The following is a 19,556-nucleotide window of genomic DNA, read 5'->3' on the forward strand; positions in this document are numbered from 1 at the left end:
GCTAAAGTGGTTACATATATATCAGTAAAACTTCCGATATTTTTTAAAAGAACATTCACATAAAAATCAACCAGCGACATTCACTGGATTTTTAAAGAAGTTTTTTTTAACATTTCTATTTTCCACCAAAAATGTTCAAAATTTCCCCAAAATGTTGAAAATGTGGACATCAGAGGTTTCACTGTGGAAATAGATATTTTCTCCACATTTTCAAACTTTAAAATGGGTCGAGGGTTAAAGTTTAATTAAAAGTTCATTTCTAAATGAAATTGAATAAATTCTTTATAAGGATTAAAAATCATCAGTAGAAAAAAATAATCTTCTACGTTCTATTTTTCATTTTATTTTTTGTCTTTTTTAACCTGTAGCTTTGACTTAGTTGGTTTTTAGATTTGTTTGTTTTCTCTAAATACTGACTTTCTTCACAGATTTTTTCATTTTATAGACATTATTATTTTCTCAAACTTTACTTTTTGTTTCTTCCTGCCTTTCTAACACATGCTGACCTGTTTGATCTACTGTAGTTTTTAAACCTCTTCAATAAGACAGAAAAAAACACCAGTGTTGTTTTTATCTGCTAACTTGGCTTTAATCTTTCTGCGGTTTGTAAATGTTAGAACATGCTATAATAATGATATAATATTATAGAAGCACCTTGAATCTCCTTTTGTGTCTTTCTAACCTCTAACTGGTTTTATTCATCTCAGAGCTGAATGATTCTGAGTTTTTCTAATTCATCACATGATCATCAGCTGCTGCAGACAAACTGTTTCCTGCAGGACATCAAACTGATTCATATAAACTATTTATACACAAATATTCAACAATCTGAACCTTTGGCATGTGACAGATAAACGAAGACAAAAGAACATGATTGGTTTTTATTGTGGAACACGACATGATGAATAACAGCAGCATTAACGGGTTTCTGGTGGACAGACCGGCTGTGATTGGCCGGCTGTCAGGTCATGTGACACGTTGAGCATCTTCTCTGCTCTCCAGCACCAGATCACGTTTCAGTTCAGATAAACTCGTTTCCTTGATTTGTTCTTCAGAAATAAAAAGGTGTAAAAAGTGATTCCGGTTTGCTGCAGCAGAAGATTAAAAACTGGATGAAGCATTTTTTTCTGTCCTTAAGAAGCTTTAAAAAGAGCTGCTACAATCAATCAATCAATCAAACAGCTCGTCAATAACCAATTGTTCAATAACTTGGCAGCATCTTTCCTCTGGGACAGAAAACTGAAGATCTTTGGACTAAACCAGATGTTTGAGGAACCTCTGATCCACGATTTAGACAAAACAGCTGATCGATGAATCCAGAGGATAAAAACACAGATAGTGAGAGACTATCAGATCAGTACCTGATCAGATCAATACCTGATCAGATCAGTACCTGATCAGATCAATACCTGATCAGATTGATTAAACCTTCAGATCAATACCGGATCAGATCAGTACCTGATCAGATTGATTAAACCTTCAGATCAATAACTGATCAGATCAATACCTGATCAGATTGATTAAACCTTCAGATCAATAACTGATCAGATCAATACCTGATCAGATTGATTAAACCTTCAGATCAATACCGGATCAGATCAGTACCTGATCAGATCAATAACTGATCAGATCAATAACTGATCAGATCAACACCTGATCGATCAATAACTGATCAGATCTATCAAACCTTCAGATCAATACCTGATCAGATCAATACCTGATCAGATGGATTGACCCTTCATTGGTGGACCATTATGAGGAGAACAGGTAGATGCTGTGGGACAGTGACAGAAGCGTGGGTTCTACTGGGTTCTACTGGGTTAGTGTCTGTGGTTCTTTGTTCCTGTAGAGTTTGTGATACTGAAGAAACTAAAACCTTCTGCAGCAGCTTCTGTCCTCATGTAGTGAAAGAAAACCATCCAACCAGTAGGTGGCGCTGCTCCTCCAGCTCAGATCACCTGAAGAAGCTCCTTACTGTTGCACCTGTCTGTGGCCACGCCCCCTCCAGGAGGCGGGTCACTGGGCGGGCCGGTGATCGGTGAAGCGTTTCAGGTGGTAGCGCAGCACACCTTTGGTCTTGAAGGTCTTTCCGCAGCTGCAGGCGTGCGGCCGCTCCCCGGTGTGGTCCAGCTGGTGGACGCGCAGCAGCGTGCTGGTGAAGAAGAACTCTCCACAGGTGATGCAGTAGTGGCTCTTCTCACCGGTGTGTTTGGACCTCTGGTGGCTCAGCAGCGAGCCCGACGTGATGAAGCTCTGGCCGCAGTCCTGGCAGCTGAACGGACGCTCGCCGGTGTGGATCCTCTCGTGCGCCCGCCACGAATTGTGGTAGGAGAAGGACTTCTGGCAGTAAGTGCACTGGTACAGCTTCTCCTTGGTGTGGCTCAGCCGGTGCATCTTCAGGTAGTGGGCGATGGTGAAGCTCTTGCCGCAGTCCTCGCAGCTGAACGGCTTCTCGCCCACGTGGAACAGCGTGATGTGGGACCTCAGGTGGGACGACTGTGTGAACCTCTTGCCGCAGGTGGTGCAGAGGAACGGCCGCTCGCCGGTGTGGGTCACCATGTGGGACTTGAGGTGTGGAGACTGCGTGAACCTCTTGCCGCACTCGGGGCACTTGTAGGGTTTGAGGCCGGTGTGGGTCCGGTTGTGCAGCTTCAGGCCCTGCAGGCTGGAGAAGCACTTGCCGCACTCGGCGCAGTGGTAGTCGCGCAGGTCATCGTGGGTGCGTTGGTGGCAGCGCATGCCGCTCAGCAGCTTGAAGCCTTTCCCACAGGTGGGACATTTGTGCGGCTTCTTGCTGGAGTGCGTGACCTGGTGCAGCTTCAGGCTCTGAGGGTTGGCGAAGGTCTTTTCGCACTTGTTGCACGGCAGCAACGTCTGGCTCTTGTGCGACTTGCGGTGAAAGTTGAAGCCCTGGTAGGACACGAACATCTTGTCGCAGACCGAGCAGCGGTAGCACTTCTCCCCCTGGTGTTGCTGCAGGTGCTCCGTCAGCTCATCCTGCTCACAGAACCCGTCTCCACAGAACCAGCACTTGAAGGGTTTGGTCCCGGAGTGCGTGCGGTGATGGGTCTTCCAGTCCCTCTTCAGGGCGAAGGTCTTGTCGCAGTACGAGCAGCGGTACGGCTCCTGGCGGTCGTGGATCTGCTGGTGGACCACCAGGCTCATCAGGGTCGGGTAGGTCTTCCCGCATTGCCAGCACTCGTTGGGCTTCTGGCCTCGGTGGACCCTCAGGTGAGCCTCCAGGTGAGCCTGCTTGTAGAAGCCCTTCTTACACTCGGGGCAGTACGCCATCTTCCTGCCAGAGTTGGTGGACGGCTTCTGCAGCGGCGTCGACTCGCACAGCTGAGGGTGCTGGTCTGCAGGGAAGCAGAGGTGAAGGTTAGGAAGACCTAGAGATGTTCTGACCAGGATCTGGCTGATCGTAGACCAGTTATTGAACCCTTCATGTCCCTAATGACCTGACATGTTCCACCTTTTAATTCTAGGACCTTCAGAAACCAGCTGGACTTCTTTGGAAGAACATCTTCCAGAGGAGTCCGGTTGGCTTCTCCTGAAGCTCCTACGATCACCAGGACTTGGATGAGTTTAGCAGCAGCGGGCACTATGACAAAGACCTCAGAGAAGGTGAATGACCTCCAACCAGAGATCCTGCATTCACACCGAGTCACAGTGTTCCTATAATGCAGTAGCCAATAGTCTCCATTAGAACAGAACTTTACTTTCTAACTATTCATTGGTTATTGATTGATAAGTATTGATTAGAAACCTGATCAGACTTTCTGTATGTATTCTAACATTCATGCTGGTAAAAGGAGACAGTGTGGAGTTAAAGCTGCTGATTCACTTTAAAGAGACATTCAGGAACCTGCTGGACTCTTTAAGAATCTGAAGTGACAAATCACTCCATCTTTTCCAGACGTTTTGTCTCCTGGGGATTTTTGAGATCATCTCACACTGAAGTCCAGGAAATAATCAGCAGATGAATCACTGATGGAAACAATAATCAGTGACTGTAAACCCTCCAAACCTGGACATTATTTTCAAGAATCTACTACATGACAACATTCACTCAGAAACTGTGAAAACAGAGAGAATCCTGGGATTTCCTAACCTTGCCAGCAAGTTGATTTCTCGCGATATTTGTGAATTCACAAATCTCTCAAGAAACCATCTTGCTCCGCTCCTGCCTTCACTTTTCATACAGCACCAAGTTGGTTCGGGCCAATCACGCAGCAGTATTCGTGTGTGGGGCGGGATAATGGGCGGGATATCCGGGTGTGACGACAACACCAAGCACCAGTAGATCAAGTGCGTGCGTGGTTTGTCCCGGGCAGACGAGCGGCGGCAGGTGTTAGCCGACCAGCTAGCAGGGGAGACCGGAGGAGAGCAGCCGGCGGACCCGCACAGTTAAAAATGACAGCACCGGTGGCTTGGTGTTTTCCGTTTGTTTTTTTTTGGGCGCGGACCAGTGAGGCGGCAATTTTGGCAAAATTGTAGTGAAGCGGTGGCCTATACCAGCGAGGCGGCCCGCCTCGTAGGTCATATAGGAGGGGAAACACTGCGATCGTGTAGATGCTGCTATTAAGTCAGTTCTACTTTGACCACACCATAGCACCTGCACGCAACCCGATGACGACACATTAAAGTTTGCCACGATTGGCTAAAAACAAACCTGTCAGAGGCGGGACATACTGTTGCATTGTCCAATCCGTGCCTCTTTCCTCCGAACGGATTTACATGGAGCGGTCCCAGATTGATATTGTGGAGTACTATCAAGTACTACACAATTATTAATCTGGATATTGCCAGGTTAGGGATTTCCAACTTTCTGGCGGTGCCTAAATGTATCACCTGTGACGAGTTGTTTAATCAATAAAATTAAATCAGAAATGGTGATGTTTCCTGTGAATCAGAGGCAACATGCTCCAAAAATAACACGAGTCACCGTGACATTCCTTCTAAACATTATAGTCGCTGATCTTTTTGAATCAAAAAAACTTACATTAATGCATTTTAAATGCAAATATTTCATGTATTTTTTTAAAAACAAAAATGTCTTTGGTGTAAATGAACTCATGCTCATGTCAGACCACCAGGTCACTGTTTGCTGAAGCGAGGTGTGGTTTTTACCCCAGGACACGGAGGAGTGAAAGAGAAAACACCAATTACACGATGACTGGGAGGAAGAGTTCTTTTCTACGACTGTGAAAGATAAATGTGTGTGTCTCACGTGTGGCGGTAAAGCGATACGACGTTCACACTCTACTGGACCCGTCACAAATGTCTGGACTTTATTCTGGCTTGCTGCTGGTACTGAACTGTAACTGACTACATGAACGACCACGACTGCTGCTGGTGTCCATGTCAATCCTACGCCTCATTTATTGTTCTTTTTACGGATTGCATTGAGTTTTTACTGTTTTATGTGGTTTTTACGTTATTAATTTGTTAGTTTTTATTGTTTGCTTACTAGAATGATTGTGTAAACTGCTGCAAAACAAATCGCCCTTCAGGGGACAAAAATAAAGTTGAGTTGAGCCTCTACTTTAAAACAACGTGACCAGGATGAGGCTGAGTGCAGGAGGTTCAGCATTCAGAGTCTGTGATGTTCAGATGATGATGTTTGATGATTTCTCCACTAAAGAAGAGCTCCTGACGCTGTTGCTCATGAAGACAACGATGAGGGGAACAGTTTGTTCATGGAGAAGAATGCAGCATGAGAAGTGGTGGGATCTGATCATGTGACGACTCCTGTGGTGGTGAAGATCATAAATGGCTGCAGACCCAAACCACCCAGGACATGAAGGTTCTACTGAGCAGATGTTAGCTGAACATGGTGACCTGTGACTGCACACAGAAACCCCATAGCTCAGCAGGGGACAAGTGTTGCAGCGTTTTTGGTCAATTTTGGCCTAAATCAAAGAGTCCCTGCTGTCCAAAGGGGAGACATCTCACTGCTGGAGGACACTGAGTAAATTCATGAACTTGATTTTTAACAGACATCACTGGGAAACTGAACCATCTGAAGGTAAAGGTCAGACTGCCGCTGACATGACGATCGCTGTGAACACATTTACAGCTCAGATGAACATTTTCTCTGCATCTACAGGGGAAAGAAGTGCTGCACTTTCCCTCCGTACAGTCCTCATTGAAAGACAACCCTGCATCTGGGGTTTGACAAAGCAGACGAAAAGTTCTCCCAAGTCAGAAACAGACTCCAGGACAGGTTTTGTGACTTTGATCAACTGGAGCCATGTGTGTGGTTCCTTTCAGTGCCTTCATGCCAGTAGACGTGACATGCATCACTGTGTTCAGCCTGGATGCTGGACAGGTGGACACGGAAGTCCTAACGACCTCCAGCTCAAACCGTCAGTCTGCACCAAACACAGAAGTACACTCAGAATGCCCAGCAGGCTTTTTGGTTCAGCTTATCTCTGTGAAACAGCCTTTCCTCCCAGGAACGAACACAGAACATGCCTCCAGAACACGCCTGACTGATGCTCATCTCCAGGACTCTCAGAGCTGCACCAGACTACAGAACTCAACGCCAGGCTTCAAACCAACAAAGAAAGAGAGGACACATTTTCATTCTAAGCACTGAGCCGTGACACAAAAATGTGAAAAATCCTTAGTTGGAACCGTGTAGCGGTTTGTTGTAATGATTTGTTAAAGATGCTACAGATTTGATGATTAGTATGAATTCAATAGGATTCATTTCAAAATGTGAAAGAGTTGATTTTTATTTCTGAAGTCACTGCTAGTTTGTAGAAAGGTGGTGGTTCGTACAAATGAAGCCTGATTTAAACATATGACAGTTAACGATTTCCTAAAAATGTTAGCAGTGATCATTTACACTAAAATATAAGAAAATGCTGCAAATATGCTGATTCATACACGACTGCCAGGCAAGATATTTAGAAAAAACTTCAGAGATAAGATGCCTCTGACTTTCAGATGTCAGAGCAGATTAACAGAAATAAATAATGTTGCATGTCTGACAACATGTCTGGAAACATCTACAGGATGAGGAGATGGAAGGAGCTTCAGGAGGAACCAGCAGGAGGTTCTGGTTCCTCCTACATCTACGAGTACTGGATGTTCTCTGGTTTCCATCGTTCTAACTGGGTCATTCTAACAGAACGATCTGAATGAAGCCTGAGGTTCTGGACTCGGTCCCTTCAGCTGGTCTACCTGAACCTTCTACGTTTCTTACCTAGAAACAGGAAGTCCCGCCCCTCCAGCCACGACCTGCAGTCCGTCAGAGCGACGGACAGCTTCCTGAGGACCGGGTAGGACTGGATCTCCACGTCTTCTTCCGGCTCCACCTTCACCTGAACCGGGTCGCTCTGAAACCACAAGACCCGTTCATCAGAGACCAACATCTGTCTGCAGCTGGTCGCCATGACGACAACCTGGACCAGAGCATTCTGCTGTTCTAAGAACCTCCACCAAACTCCGTTCAGAACCGGACCGGGTTCAGAATCAGGTATTTTTTTTCTGGCAGATTCGACCTGGTTCTACTCATACCGGTTCCTCCGGTCCACAGGAACTGAGCCTTTACTGGACTACTCTTGGAGCAGAGTTGGGTCTGCATGAGGCGGACAGAGCCAGTAGAACCGGGTCTGGTTCGGGGCAGCAGGTTCCGGTGGAGGGTCGCTGGTTTCTGACCGGAGTTTTGCGCAGAGCTAGCCGGTTAGCTGCGGCCCGCTACCGGCTCCGTCCCCGGGAGGAGGAGGCCGGCTGTCGGGGTGCTTACCGGGGAGTCCGTGTGGAGGTCCATGGCTCCGGTTCCACCGCTGGTTCGGCACACTGCGGAGAACTTTACCGACCGAGTCTGAGCCGCTCAGCAGCCGGCGCATGCGCAGCTGATGATTTCCGGTTAAAAGTTCAACCAGAAAAAACAAATCAGCGCGAGACTGACCTGAGGTGAGGTCACGTGGTAGTTTCTACAGCTCAGGTTTTACACACCGACAGTAATTCTTTCATAATTTAATGTAATATTACCTAAAATAATCTGTCATTTCCAGACATTCACTTCATGCCATCAGACTTTCACTCTTTAGGTCAGTTTATTCATGTCATGTTTACTGTTAGAACTGACTCATACTGGTCTAATTACCTGATTTTATCCCATACTTGCATTAATATCACTTCTTTGACTAATATTTTCTTAATCCTGTAATTTTAGTTTCTTCAATCTCAGTGTAGTTTTCAGTTTTGTTCATGAACATTACAGTCTTCATGCTTCACTGAAAACCCCAATTCTGTTCATTTTAAACTCAACACAAAACCTGAAAAACATCAGTTCTTTATTAAACAAACGAATCTGTGAAGAGCACTGAACATAGAATCAGAAATCTAAGAACAGGATTTAACCCTCTGGACTCCAGCTGCATCTCTGTGGAACCAGAATGGAGGAGGAGAGAACTTTACTTAGAATGATGGAAAACAGAACGTGAAGGTTTCATTTATTTGTTTAAACTCTGAACTAATGTTGTTCCTCATTCTTCTGTGGAGGTTCTCAGCCATCCAGGTCCTGGTGATGGTCGGAACTTCAGGAGAAACCAGCTGGAGGTTCTGGAAGATGTTTCTAGAGATGTCTTCCAGAAACCATCTCCTCATCCTGGAGATGTTCTTCTGTCTCCATGTTTCCTCTCAGTTGACTCCAACCACAGAAGAAGCTGTTTACCTGCAGACAAACAAACAAGTTTATTTAGTCTTCCTGCTAACAATCAGGCCTCCTTCAGTGTACAACAGTCAGCTGATCGGGTCATGTGACCCTCTGTCAGCTGTTCTGGGATCAGCCGACGCTTCGGTCGATGTTTGTCACGGCGCTGCGCTCTCAGAACAAACTGCCCGGCGACAGCGCTACAATTCGGCCTTTTGTTTACATCATATCCCACTCTGTGACATCACACAATTCACTTGGTCAGACACTCACCACCATGACATCACAGGTTCATCACAGAGCCAATCAGAGAGCAGAGCAGTCAGCAGGTGGAGATTCTGTCCAATCAGAGAGCAGAGCAGTCAGCAGGTGGAGATTCTGTCCAATCAGAGAGCAGAGCAGTCAGCAGGGGGAGATTCTGTCCAATCAGAGAGCAGAGCAGTCAGCTGGTGGAGTGGTTCTGACCCGTGGTTCCTGTGTTCTGCCTGAATCAGAAACCGCTTCAGTCCGGTTTTGTCACGGCCCCCCCTCTGTGAACAGACTGCTGTGGGCGGAGCTTCAGTCGGCCTTTTATTTCATCACTTCCAGGCAGAGCGACAGGTGTTCACATGCAGGACACCTGGACTCCCAGGGCCTGAAACAGGTCAGCAGGTCTGGCAGACCACCACAGGTACTGTGATCTGATTCAAGGTTCTAATGGTAGGTTCTGATCTGGTTCCAGATGTAGACCAGAGGCTGAACTATGAGGCCAGATTACTGAGTCAGCAGGTATGTAGAAGACTGTCTTTGAACCTGCTGGATCTCCATGGTAACCGATGCTGAGGAGCTAGATCTCCATGGTAACTGATGCTGAGGAGCTAGATCTCCATGGTAACCGATGATGAGGAGCTAGATCTCTGATTAGAACATTATCTGTTGGTATTTATGACAGAATATTCAATCAGTAACATTAATTCTCTTTCATCTGTCCATAAATTAAAGTTATTTCCTTCATTATGGGATGGAGTCAGACCTACATCCACTTTAATATAACATCATCATTGTATGTTTGAAGTTTAAAGTTGAACAGTTCTGATGTGTCAGTGATCAATAATCAGCTGTATTGATCAGTAATATAAATATATTAACACCAGATTAACAGTTTTTCAGCAGCATTGCTGTCCTGCGTCATTTACAGCAGCAGAACCTTAAAGTCCTCATTTTATTTCCACTCAGCTCTACATTACCTGCTGACTGAAGGAGGAACCTGATTTGTGACCAGGTACAGGTAGAAACACCTCCTGGAGTTTAGTCTGGATCTGCTGAAGCTGCTCCATCCAGATGTCTCTACAGCAGCTTGTTTGAAAACTTCACTTGTTCTTACCTGCGGTCACGTGGTCAGACTCCAGCGTTGAGCTGCTGGGGTTCAGTGCGGTGACCCTCCGCTGGGCCTGGATGTAGCTGTTAGCGTGTTAGCTACGGGGGGCCGCTGTTAGCTCCAAGGAGACGGTGTTAGCATGTTAGCTCCATGGGGGGCGCCGTTAGCATATTAGCTTCGGGCAGGCGCTGTTAGCGTGTTAGCTGTGAGGGGCCGCTGTTAGCGTGTTAGCTCTGGAGGGCCGCTGTTAGCGTGTTAGCTCCAGAGAGCCGGTTTTAACGTGTTAGCTCCAGGGAGGCGGTGTTAGCGTGTTAGCTCCAGAGAGCCGGTTTTAGCGTGTTAGCTCCAGGGAGGCGGTGTTAGCATGTTAGCTCCAGAGGGCCGGTTTTAGCGTGTTAGCTCCATGGGGGCGCTGTTAGCATGTTAGCTCCAGGAGGCCGCTGCGGCTCCTTCCCTGCTCATCGGTGCATCAGGATTCGCCAGTTAATAAATTCATCTTGATGAATCAGGAGTTCATCCTGAAACCAGCTTTCTTTCTTTCTTTCGTTCGTTCTTTTTATTGGCGGTTGGCAACCAACTTTTAGGTGCATTTACCGCCACCTACTGGACTGGAGTGTGAGTCAAGAGATGGTCGAAAAAAAAACAACAAACTATATCCTATTTCCTAACCTCGTTGCCGTCAAATAATTCATTAGAATACCTAATCCTTTCTGTAATCCACTCCCTAAAAGACTACCTAAAGTTAACTCCTGTTTTTCTCTTTGTAACATTTGCCTCACCCTCTTTCGCTCCTCCCCATACTGCACTCCAGTAATACATGCTGAACTGTTTCTGTGAACACTCTGAACACAGGCCTGTCGGATGCTTCCCTATTTTATGTAACGTTTGGTTAAGCCTTGCATGCCCTATCCTGAGTCGTGTTATGATAATTTCTTCTCTTCTGTTCCTGCCCCATCTTTCACTCTTTTTGATTTGTGGTTGTATGTTATATAAATGTCTCCCTGTGATTGTGATGGCCCAATTTTCCTGCCATATTTTGTACATATGTTTCTTAATGATAGATTTTACTTCATCCTTACTTAGTGATATTTCAATATTTACTGTGTTGGATTTTATTGATTGTTTGGCCAATATATCTGCTGCTTCATTTCCTTCTACTCCTTCATGTGCCGGAACCCAAAGAAAAGAAACATCCACTTTATTGTTATCTAGGCCATAGACCCCATCAGAGCCTACGTCATCAACAAGCTGCGTGTGCATCAAGGCAACGGAAGTACCGCTTCATATCATTTACCTGGCATTGTTCGCACCACACGGAGAAGCAAAACTAAAAGCTAACGCTGAACTGTCGGCATCATAATGTCAGGCTGTTGTGTTTTTGGTTGTACGAACCGAAATACAAAAGAGGGACATAAGTTCTACCGCATGCTAATGGGCTCTCAGCCGTTTCAGAGCAACCGAAGGCGGCTGTGGCTCCAGGCTATCAAGCCAGCAGATTGGACGGAGGATACCATCAACAATGCACGCGTGTGCTCTGTTGTGGCAAATAAAGTGAAATCAGTGCAAAATATACTGACGAGCTGTCGGTTCCCACACGATTAGAGCCACTAATAAAAGCCCTGTCGACTGTTGTGACGGGGGACATAAACAATAATGTGGCTGGAGTTGCCGCCATACAGGTACAGTTTGCTGTGTGTATGTAGTTCTCCACTTTGTTGATGATCACTCATGCCTCATACATCGTAGTCTTCTGCCCTTGCCTTTGGCTGGGTAGAATTTCAGACATCAAAACACAAAACTCTTTGTCAGTGTCCTTGTATCTCACCTGTACATGTCCACAAATTGCATAATCATAGGCCTCCATAGATTTGTATGCTCGCAGCTTCTCTCTAGTGTACATGCTAGGTTTTTCAACTAAATATAAATAAATATCAGGCCACTGAATATTGGGCCACTTACTAACGTCATAGTCCCATTTGGTAAGTGTACAGGGATGTGGGAGCCTCTTGCCATTTGTTAAAGTGATCTTTTTAAAGTATTTTTCGCGATCTTTTACTGATAATGCACCCGCATGGCTTGACAAGCCACTGCGAGCCGCCATACTTCTGTTGCCATGGTGCGCGCAGCCCTCTTTGTTTACCTACAGTAAATGGGTCTATATACACACGTGGACAAAATTGTTGGTACCCCTCAGTTAAAGAAGGAAAAACCCACAATTCTCACTGAAATCACTTGAAACTCACAAAAGTAACAATAAATAAAAATTTATTGAAAATTAAATAATCAAAAACAGCCATTACTTTTGAATTGTTGATTAACATAATTATTTAAAAAAACAAACTAATGAAACAGGCCTGGACAAAAATGATGGTACCTCTATAAAAGATTGAAAACTATTTGACCAGAGTGACATGATTAACTCAGGTGTGTCATTTAATTGACATCACAGGTGTTTCCAAACTCATAATCAGTCAGTCTGCCTATTTAAAGGGAGACAAGTAGTCACCCTGCTGTTTGGTGAAAAGGTGTGTACCACACTGAACATGGACAACAGAAAGCGAAGGAGAGAATTGTCCCAGGACATCCGAAAAAAAATGATAGACAAACATCTTAAAGGTAAAGGCTATAAGACCATCTCTAAACAGCTTGAAGTTCCTGTGACAACAGTGGCTCATATTATTCAGAAGTTCAAGACCCACGGGACAGTAGCCAACCTCCCTGGACGTGGCCGCAAGAGGAAAATTGATGACAAATTGAAGAGACGGATCGTTGGAATTGTATCCAAAGAGCCCAGAGCAACCTCCAAAGAAATTAAAGGTGAACTCCAAGGCCAAGGTACATCAGTGTCAGATCGCACCATTCGTCGTTGTTTGAGCCAAAGTGGACTTCATGGGAGACGACCAAGGAGGACACCACTGCTGAAAAAAACTCATAAAAAAGCCAGACTGGAATTTGCAAAAATGCATGTTGACAAGCCACAAAGCTTCTGGGAGAATGTCCTTTGGACAGATGAGACCAAACTGGAGCTTTTTGGTAAGGCACATCAACTCTATGTTCATAGACTCAAAAACCAAGCATACGAAGAAAAGAACACTGTCCCTACGGTGAAACATGGAGGAGGCTCAGTAATGTTTTGGGGCTGCTTTGCTGCATCTGGCACAGGGTGTCTTGAAAGTGTGCAAGGTACGATGAAATCTGAAGACTATCAAGGCATTCTGGAGAGAAATGTGCTGCCTAGTGTCAGAAAGCTTGGTCTCAGTCGCAGGTCATGGGTCTTCCAACAGGACAACGATCCAAAACACACAGCCAAAAACACCCAAGAATGGCTGAGAGAAAAGCGTTGGACTATTCTAAAGTGGCCTTCTATGAGCCCAGATCTGAATCCCATTGAACATATGTGGAAGGAGCTGAAACATGCCATTTGGAGAAGACACCCATCAAACCTGAGACAACTGGAGCTGTTTGCTCATGAGGAGTGGGCCAAAATACCTGTTGACAGCTGCAGAACGCTCATTGACAAATACAGAAATCGTTTAATTGCAGTGATTGCCTCAAAAGGTTGTGCAACAAAATATTAAGTTATGGGTACCATCATTTTTGTCCAGCCCTATTTCATTAGTTTGTTTTTTTTAAATAATTATGTTAATCAACAATTCAAAAGTGATGGCTGATTTTGATTATTTAATTTTCAGTAAATTTTTATTTATTGTTACTTTTGTGAGTTTCAAGTGATTTCAGTGAGAATTGTGGGTTTTTCCTTCTTTAACTGAGGGGTACCAACAATTTTGTCCACGTGTGTAGCTGATGTATCCTATGGATACTCTCTCTGGCAACACTATTTCATCCATTTTAATCATGACAGACAGACTGTTACATTTTTCTCCATACCTGGTTGTTTGCAGACGTTTTGCTTCAATAACTTTGGCTCCTGTTACATTATCTATGATTTGTTGTTCCGTCACATTTGTTGGGACTCCTGTAATAACCCCTATCACAAACTTTTTATCCTCAATCATAGAGCATTGTACTGTCTTTCCTTCTATCTTACTTATTCTGATTGCCTTGCCTTGTTGTGCACTGTCCCTACAAATTACTAATAAAGATCCATTACGCAATATTTTGGCACTTTTTTTTAAATTTTTTTGTCCTGTCCAGCAACAGAGCAGGCGGAATGAGGATCTGGCTGCTGCATTGTGCCACACAAGTTTGCTTTTCCAAGGGGAGTTTATAAGTATAAGACTCCCCTTGATAATGTTCAGTAATTTATTTAGTTTGAATACTTGTCGATTAGTTAAATATACATGAATTTGCCGGACCTGACAGGGAAGCAAAGAGGCAGGAAAAAAAAAAAGGAAAAAAAAACAACAAAGGGGGATAGAGAAAAGAAAAGGAAGAGTGCAAGAACACAATTATCTTTCAATTGAAACCGACACAACAGACAACAAGCTAGTACACCTTAATAAACACACCGGAACACATCCTACGGGTTTTGTTAGGAAACACAGCTAGTAATTATTCAGATCATCTATGTGAAACAAACAAACTGAGGAAACATGTCTTTTGATATTTTAGCACCAGGACAAACTTAACACCCCCCAAGACAACATGGTTGCTATGTCCACATGCAGAGTACGGTGCAATTGTGACTGTGATCATGCAACTCTGACCTCTGTGAAGGCCAGAAGCGGGCCGAGAGCCCACAAGACCCAGGCGAGCCGGCAGCGATCCCAGAGCAGAGACCCGAGCCACCAAACCACGAGGACGACCACGGACCGGCCCGGAAGGGGGCAGAGGGAGAACCCGGCCAGGACCCCAGCGTCCAGCGGGGCCGGGCCCCAGGCGACCAAGATCGGCGGCCGCCGACCCCGCCAGGGGCCGGAGGCCCAGGGCAGACCCAGCACAGGACCCCGGGCCCCAGGCGCCAAAGAGGCAACCCCCGCCCCCCCAGGCAGAGGGTCAACATCGCCAGGGGAACCAGCCACCCCAGACGGCCACCCCAGACGGCCACCCGGCACGGGCCGGTGCCTCTACCGCAGCCCAAGATCCAGGGCACCCCCCACCCCACCCCACCCCCACCACTGCCCCCTCTCCCCCCTGTCACAACTCTTTGATCATTTTCATTGTCCTCTGACATGGAGGTGTCTCTGCCTTTTACTTGCTTTTTACGTTTACGTCTGTTACGACTCGATTCTACTGTGTTCCAGGACTCGTCTTTCCCACCACCAGATTCAGTTCCCATCTCACTTCCTGATCCTTCACTACATTCTTTCATCTCTTGCCCATTCTCAGACCAGTCGTGCCAACCGCCACCACCGCCTTCATCAGCCTTTATCCTCGCCAGTAACGCACGTGGCTGTCGGATCAGCCAATCAGCTGCTGTTTCTTCTTCAGTCAGCCAATCAGCTGCTGTTTCTTCTTCAGTCAGCCAATCAGCTGCTGTTTCTTCTTCAGTCAGCCAATCAGCTGCCATTCTCCTTCTTCTTCTTCTGATGGGTCTTCTGGACAAAATCAGCGCCACCTTCAGTCCACTGTAGCTTTTAATCGGACTTCTCGGGTTTATATTTCTTATTCAGCCTTTTAATGAACACTCAGACTGAACCTTTGGAACACAAACAGAAAATACATTTTAATTAAACATGTTAAATAACATTTTGAAGAAGATGGAAACTAAATATTCACATATCAGCATCCATCATCTCCACACCACTTTATCCCCTCTTTCAGAAAACTATTTGTCCTTTTTTTGTCTTTCTTTTTAAGAATTAACATCCTTTATTTTCTTTAAAGCAGAAACAACATACAAATGTAAACTTAAGACATATACATTACAACTGCAATAATCATAGTCATAAATGAAACACATAAGAAAAAATAAATAAAAATATAGAGTCTGTCAAGAAGGGGTAATAAAGTTACATTTTTCTAAAATTCTTAATGTCTTTATCAATTTTTTATTCATTTGTTTTAATTTTGCAATAGTTTTTTAGTAACTTTGGAAATCTGTAGTTTCAAATACATAAAAGGAGGGTAATTTCTTAACCCAAATCATTTTATGAATAAAAAATTTGCTAGTATACAAATCAGGTTAATGATATATATTTCATCACCAGAGAAATTAGGGTTGTTATAGTAAAATAAAATATCTGTTCTTCTGAGTATAGTTTCTTTTTAAAATATTCTTGCGAGATATCTTTCTAAATGGAACCAAAAGGAAGTGGTGTGAAAACAGTCAACAAATAACTATTTGTCCTCAGGGGAGCAATTCAAAAAGAGTATCCGGGGGCGGAGTCTATTCCTGTCTGTCCCATCAGGGAATTAATTGTTTTTGATGTTTTGAACAGTGATTTTTGTTGGTAAATGACAGACATTAGAATGGGACATGTCTGCACCTTCAGACCATTAACAAGGAAGGGAATTGGGTGATGTACTGTTTATGTTCAGTACTGTTTATACTCGGTACTGTTTATGCGCGGTACTGTTTATGTTCAGTACTGTTTATGTTCGGTACTGTTTATATTCAGTACTGTTTATGTTCGGTACTGTTTATGTTCAATACTGCTTATGTGCGGTACTGTTTATATTCAGTACTGTTTATGTTCGGTACTGTTTATGTGCGGTACTGTTTATGTGCGGTACTGTTTATGTTCAGTACTGTTTATGCTCGGTACTGTTTATGCGCGGTACTGTTTATGTTCAGTACTGTTTATGCTCGGTACTGTTTATGTTCAATACTGTTTATGTGCGGTACTGTTTATGTTCGGTACTGTTTATGTGCGGTACTGTTTATATTCAGTACTGTTTATGTTCGGTACTGTTTATGTGCGGTACTGTTTATATTCAGTACTGTTTATGTTCGGTACTGTTTATGTGCGGTACTGTTTATGTTCAGTACTGTTTATGCTCGGTACTGTTTATGCGCGGTACTGTTTATGTTCAGTACTGTTTATGTTCGGTACTGTTTATGTTCGGTACTGTTTATGTTCAATACTGTTTATGTGCGGTACTGTTTATATTCAGTACTGTTTATGTTCGGTACTGTTTATGTGCGGTACTGTTTATGTGCGGTACTGTTTATGTTCAGTACTGTTTATGCTCGGTACTGTTTATGCGCGGTACTGTTTATGTTCAGTACTGTTTATGCTCGGTACTGTTTATGTTCAATACTGTTTATGTGCAGTGCTGTTTATGTTCGGTACTGTTTATGTGCGGTACTGTTTATATTCAGTACTGTTTATGTTCGGTACTGTTTATGTGCGGTACTGTTTATGTTCAGTACTGTTTATGCTCGGTACTGTTTATGCGCGGTACTGTTTATGTTCAGTACTGTTTATGTTCGGTACTGTTTATGTTCAATACTGTTTATGTGCGGTACTGTTTATGTGCGGTACTGTTTATGTGCGGTACTGTTTATATTCAGTACTGTTTATGTTCGGTACTGTTTATGTGCGGTACTGTTTATGTGCGGTACTGTTTGTATTCAGTACTGTTTATGTGAGGTACTGTTTATGTTCGGTACTGTTTACTGTTTATGTGCGGTACTGTATGTTCGGTACTGTTTATGTGCGGTACTGTTTATGTTCGGTACCGTTTACTGTTTATGTTCGGTACTGTTTATGTGCGGTACTGTTTATGTTCGGTACTGTTTATGTGCGGTACTGTTTATGTTCAGTACTGTTTATGTTTGGTACCGTTTACTGTTTATGTTCGGTACTGTTTATGTGCGGTACTGTTTATGTTCGGTACTGTTTATGTGCGGTACTGTTTATGTTTGGTACCGTTTACTGTTTATGTTCGGTACTGTTTATGTGCGGTACTGTTTATGCTCGGTACTGTTTATGTTCGGTACTGTTCATGTGCGGTACTGTTTATGTTCGGTACTGTTCATGTGCGGTACTGTTTATGTTCGGTACTGTTTATGTTTGGTACCGTTTACTGTTTATGTTCGGTACTGTTTATGTGCGGTACTGTTTATGTTCGGTACTGTTCATGTTCGGTACTGTTCATGTCCGGTACTGTTTATGTTCGGTACTGTTCATGTGCGGTACTGTTTATGTTCGGTACTGTTCATGTGCGGTACTGTTTATGTTCGGTACTGTTTATGTTTGGTACCGTTTACTGTTTATGTTCGGTACTGTTTATGTGCGGTACTGTTTATGTTCGGTACTGTTTATGTGCGATACTGTTTATGTTCGGTACTGTTTATGTTCGGTACTGTTTATGTTCGGTACTGTTTATGTTCGGTACTGTTCATGTCCGGTACTGTTTATGTTCGGTACTGTTCATGTGCGGTACTGTTTATGTTCGGTACTGTTTATGTTTGGTACCGTTTACTGTTTATGTTCGGTACTGTTTATGTGCGGTACTGTTTATGTTCGGTACTGTTTATGTGCGGTACTGTTTATGTTCGGTACTGTTTATGTGCGGTACTGTTCATGTGCGGTACTGTTTATGTTCGGTACTGTTTATGTTCGGTACTGTTTATGTTCGGTACTGTTCATGTCCGGTACTGTTCATGTTCGGTACTGTTCATGTTCGGTACTGTTCATGTTCGGTACTGTATATGTTCGGTACTGTTTATGTTCGGTACTGTTTATATTCAGTACTGTTTATGTTCAGTACTGTTTAGATTTGAGATGGTATTGATGGCACAGCTTTTTGAGTCCAAGACAAATTTCCTCAAGTGGGACAATAAAGAATATTGAATTGAACCGGACTGAACTGCTGTTTGTTTGGTTAGCTGCCATCAGTTGTTCTGATTTAGACTCTAAAGGTGCCTCTCCACTAGAACTTGCTCTACTCTACTCAGGTTGTTTTCCATTACATTGAGTACCACCTCATTGTGGGTGGAGTCGTAGCACGATGGCCTGGAAGTCCCTTAGCCTCATTTGTGTGCGACAGAAAACTTTACTAAAATAGTACCTGGTAGCAGGTACTAAAATAGTAAAATGTTTTACGATTAACAGTAAAATAGTACCTGGTAGCAGGTACTAAAATAGTAAAATGTGGAGCACCTCTGCTTCGTCTTGCTGTGGTCTCAGGTAACAGTCTGTGATTCTGTTGCAGATCAAGTCAGTGGACAGATTCAGTGCAGAGGTCACTCACCTGGATGAGGTCATCGTTGTGCGGGGTGGCTGCAGGTGGACCTGCGACCAATCAGAGACTCCTTGCTGTCCATCATTCACCACCGGAAACACCTGCACACAGACCACCTGCTGGTACAGGTGAGATACCTGGTGAAGGTTCTCAGCAGAACCGTCTGACAGAACCAGGAGGGGTTCACAACACGTATGTTACATGTATGTGTGTTCATGAGCAGGAGACGATGAAGATGATGAAGAGTCATACTCCTCCCTCTGACAGAAACCGTCCAGCTGCCAGAACACCTGGTTGCACAGGTACTGACATCACTGTGACATCACAAATGTCATGTTCTTGTTTAATAAAATCAGTGAATTAATCAGTTATCTGGAACAGAACCTCTGCTAACCTGCACTGATCCTGGATCGGGTGTATTGATCCTGGATCGGGTGT

General features: G+C 44.2%; 1 protein-coding gene across 17 annotated transcripts; it reads right to left on the reverse strand.

Moving 5' to 3' along the window:
• Window positions 1-866: 866 nt before the first annotated feature.
• Window positions 867-10,617, reverse strand: LOC110967635 (zinc finger protein 664-like). 17 transcript variants are annotated; one of them, XR_007944366.1, is made up of 6 exons: window positions 10,032-10,616; window positions 8,942-9,046; window positions 7,214-8,689; window positions 1,557-3,356; window positions 1,443-1,458; window positions 867-1,393 (listed from the first exon to the last, which is right to left on the reverse strand). XR_007944366.1 is itself a non-coding variant. In XM_022217310.2 (5 exons), the coding sequence occupies exons 3-5, from the start codon at window positions 7,778-7,780 to the stop codon at window positions 2,017-2,019; spliced, it is 1,497 nt and encodes a 498-aa protein (XP_022073002.1). In that variant the 5' UTR covers window positions 7,781-8,689; window positions 8,942-9,046; window positions 10,032-10,615; the 3' UTR covers window positions 867-2,016. The 17 variants fall into 17 exon arrangements, 5 of the variants coding, with proteins under 5 accessions (XP_022073002.1, XP_051809803.1, XP_022073001.1 ...); XR_007944367.1 differs by having other exon boundaries at window positions 867-1,409; XR_007944364.1 differs by having other exon boundaries at window positions 1,508-3,356.
• Between the last annotated feature and the right edge of the window lie 8,939 nt (window positions 10,618-19,556).

Source organism: Acanthochromis polyacanthus, chromosome 9 (assembly GCF_021347895.1).
Source record: "Acanthochromis polyacanthus isolate Apoly-LR-REF ecotype Palm Island chromosome 9, KAUST_Apoly_ChrSc, whole genome shotgun sequence".
In the NCBI taxonomy this organism is placed as follows: Eukaryota; Metazoa; Chordata; class Actinopteri; family Pomacentridae; genus Acanthochromis; species Acanthochromis polyacanthus.

Coding starts and splice junctions, on each gene's coding strand:
- LOC110967635 (XM_051953843.1), bottom strand. CDS start 7,403: ATGGCGACCAGCTGCAGACAGATGTTGGTCTCTGATGAACGGGTCTTG. Junction 3,357..7,213: donor GCGGGACTTCCTGTTTCTAG/GTAAGAAACGTA, acceptor GCTTCCCTGCAG/ACCAGCACCCTCAGCTGTGC.